Source organism: Sciurus vulgaris (genome assembly GCF_902686455.1).
Source record: "Sciurus vulgaris genome assembly, chromosome: 3".
Lineage (NCBI taxonomy): Eukaryota > Metazoa > Chordata > Mammalia > Rodentia > Sciuridae > Sciurus > Sciurus vulgaris.
Window position 1 is genome coordinate 62,436,901 of NC_136463.1, and position 3,636 is coordinate 62,440,536.

General features: G+C 38.5%; 1 protein-coding gene across 1 annotated transcript; it reads left to right on the top strand.

Annotated features, from left to right (window-relative positions):
• Window positions 1-574: 574 nt before the first annotated feature.
• LOC306657052 (olfactory receptor 1A1) lies at window positions 575-1,504 on the top strand (the record flags this gene model as incomplete). Its single annotated transcript, XM_079132705.1, has 1 exon — window positions 575-1,504. One exon carries the CDS (start codon window positions 575-577, stop codon window positions 1,502-1,504), a length of 930 nt encoding a protein of 309 aa, XP_078988831.1.
• Between the last annotated feature and the right edge of the window lie 2,132 nt (window positions 1,505-3,636).

Sequence of the window (3,636 nt, forward strand, 5' to 3'; positions counted from 1 at the left end):
TATTCTTTGGTCAATGGAACAATTCCACACTTCCAGGTTAATCTTTCCACTAACAAATCCTTTGCCCTTTAGAACTTAGTCAAAAACCCCAAAATTCTCTCTATTCCTTATCATCTATAATAAAACTAGTCTGTGATGCTGGCTTCTCCATTAAATTATCAGGCACTTGAGAGCAGTGACTATGCCTTAAACGGTGAACGAATGAATGAATAAACTGTATTTGTCATGTATTTATGATTTTTCCTAAGGTCTAACAAAGACTCTAGACCATGGAATATGAGATTTAATTATGAAATGACTGAGTCCTGGGTGTTTACGGTGTGCTGACAGGGAAGATGAGCACTTCTGATTCACACATTGCTCACTTCTCACACATGAGTGTCTGACTGAGCGCTGGTTAGTTCCAGAGACCAACAGGAATATTTCCCCAAACTTTGAGTATATCTGGGTTTTACAAAGGCAGGCATTAAGAAAGCTGATCACTTGAGTCACAAATGTTGCATAGGGAAGATCATAATGCACCATAATGGCACTAATAATTCTGGACTCTTCTATCTTTCATGTTGAAGGAGTCATGAGAGAAGAAAACCAGTCTTCTACCAAGGAGTTCATCCTCTTGGGAGTCACAGGTCAGCAGGAGCAGGAGGATTTCTTCTTCATCCTCTTCCTGTTCCTTTACCCCATCACTGTGGTGGGAAACTTACTCATCATCCTTGCCATTCTCTCTGACAGTTGCCTCCACAATCCCATGTATTTCCTCCTTGCCAATCTCTCCCTTGTTGACATCTTCTTCTCCTCTGTAACCATCCCTAAGATGCTGGCCAACCATCTCATGGGCAGCAAAGCCATCTCCTTTGTGGGATGCCTGACACAGATGTATTTCATGATAGCCTTGGCCAACACGGACAGCTACATGCTGGCAGCAATGGCATATGATCGAGCCATAGCCATCAGCCGCCCTCTTCATTATACAACCATCATGAGCCTGTGGTCTTGCATCCTGCTGGTGGTTGCATCGTGGGTGATTGGAAATGCCAATGCCCTTCCTCACACTCTGCTCACAGCTAGTCTGTCCTTCTGTGGCAGCAAGGAAGTGGCCAACTTCTACTGTGACATTTCCCCCTTGCTCAAGCTGTCCTGTTCTGACATACACTTGAACGTGAAGATGATGTACCTAGGGGTTGGTGTTTTCTCGGTGCCATTACTATGCATCATTGTCTCCTATGTTCGTGTCTTTTCCACAGTCCTCCACATTCCCTCCACTAAGGGTGTACAAAAAGCCTTCTCCACCTGTGGCTCTCACCTCACAGTTGTTTCTCTGTACTATGGGACAGTCATGGGCATGTATTTCCGACCTCTGACCAGTTACAGCCTAAAGGATGCTGTGATTGCTGTGATGTACATGACCGTGACCCCAATGTTAAATCCCTTCATCTACAGTCTGAGAAACCGAGACATGAAGGCTGCTCTGAAGAAACTCTTCCACCGTAGAAGCTCTTCATAAGCAATGTGAGGTCATACCCTGGATACTGTGCTCACCACTGGGAGGAACTTGGAATTCCAGCTCCAGTGTCCTCCTCTACAAGAAGCTGCCTCTGACCTTTGCAGCCCCAAATTCCTAGTCTCCAAAACCTTATAACCATTTAGTGAAACAATTTATGGAAATTATCACTGACCACATTTCTGTTCCTGTTGGCAGATCAGTAAGACAAGGTATAGGGTTCATGTACCCCTATGCAACTCACTAGCAGAGTACAGTTGGGAAAATATTTGAACCTTGGCTTCTACATCTACATATTGTGGGTTTTTTTTTTTTTTTTTTTTTTCTTCTCAGTTGAGAGGCCGGGGATTCGAACCGCGGTCCTTCCGCATGCTAGGCGGACGCTCTCCAAAAGGAGCTATTTCTTCAGCTCCTACATCTACATATTGAAACAATAATATCTGCCTTGAAGGCATCACGGAGTGTGGTCACAATAGCTCATGATTTGAAGACTAAAAGTCAGCATTTTTATTTGACAGTTATGCTTAATCCTGCCTACCAGTCTTTCTAACCTCTGAGGGCAGGAGCTGTGTTCACATATGACTATCCTCACAATCTTGGTCATATAAAGTACATCCAGTAAACCTGGCAGAGGTGGAATGGGTGAATGACAATAATGTCTCCAATATGCAATCTGATAATGATTAGAGATAACCAGAGTAGACATGATTTATCCATCCTTAAAATATTTAAGAAATCTAGGAATATATTTTTTTGCTTCCTTCATATTGATTAAAATAGACTGTCTCTTAAGATCATTGGTCTCCCTAAAATTTTACTAAAATGACAGTAATGTAGGTTTTTCATGGTTTAAAGTAATAATGATTCTGATTTAATAAATAAAATCAAATGCTAATATAATTTATTCTGATGTGAAATAAAGCTACAATGATCAAAATCTTAGATGCTATATAATAAATGAAGGAAAAGAGCACTGTCGATAATGACATGACTGATTTTCTCCAATGGCCCAGGGAATGTGAGGCCATGATTCTGGCCACTAAGTCTGATTTTATTTATAGCTTCAAAACAGAGCTAACCCAGCACATCACTAAGTACCCACTAAGGAACCCCACAATCTATGACTTGTTTTACTTATGAGAAAATCATAAAACTTTCTCAAAACATTAATGACTTATAAATGATTCTTTATCAATCTCATATTTCCAAACAAAATACTGTTCTTAAAAGACAGATTGAGTATATCTTAGAATAATACACAGGTTGTTTTATTATCCACTCATTTTAACTGCCAGGTAAAACATAAAATTATTATCTTCTATAGATTATTCATATTGTCAAGAATTTGTCCATGAATGTTCAAAGATGATGGTATTCACATTTTAATGTCTTCAGTGACCTTAACACAAAGATGGGAACTATCACAATTCTCTCCTTTTAAGCCAAAAAGGATTTGATTATGACTTAATATAAAGTTGTGTGAATGAATGATCACAGGATGCAGTAAATAAAGGTATTTTATTTAGGGCATTTTCAAGGTGGAGCAATAAAAATGTCACATAAATTTATTGTCTGTCTCTCCCCACCTAAATGTGGAGGTTTGGGGTCTGTCTTGTTCCTTGCTCTACTTTACCATTTAGAACAATGTGACGCATGGTAACTTCTTAATAAAATTGTGTTAAATGAATAAGTGAATCATTCAATATTATGTTTAAATAATGAACATAAGGTTAATTTTTCTGCCATGGGTATAACTCAATAAGGTCAAATGGAATATCTCAAATATTTAACATAGATAAATATTAAGTTTGCAAAGAACACTACAAAAGAAAAGCTGAGAAAATATATATTCTTAGAAGTCCAAACACCTAACTGCTGAAATCAAATTCACATTATTCCTTTGTATTAAGTTAGATGAGGCAACTGACCTTCCCTACTTTATTTCCTACAATAATCCTAAGAATCTATGTGTATATTTATAGCTTTCATTGCAAATAAAAACTATTGCCCCTTGCTGTCAGGTAATTGTCCTAGCCATCTCCCTTCAATTCTGTCAAGAATGCTGTCCTGAAGTAATATTAACACAGTAATTTAAATTACTTCATGTAAACCCCAGGATTGACTAAGTTTGGAAA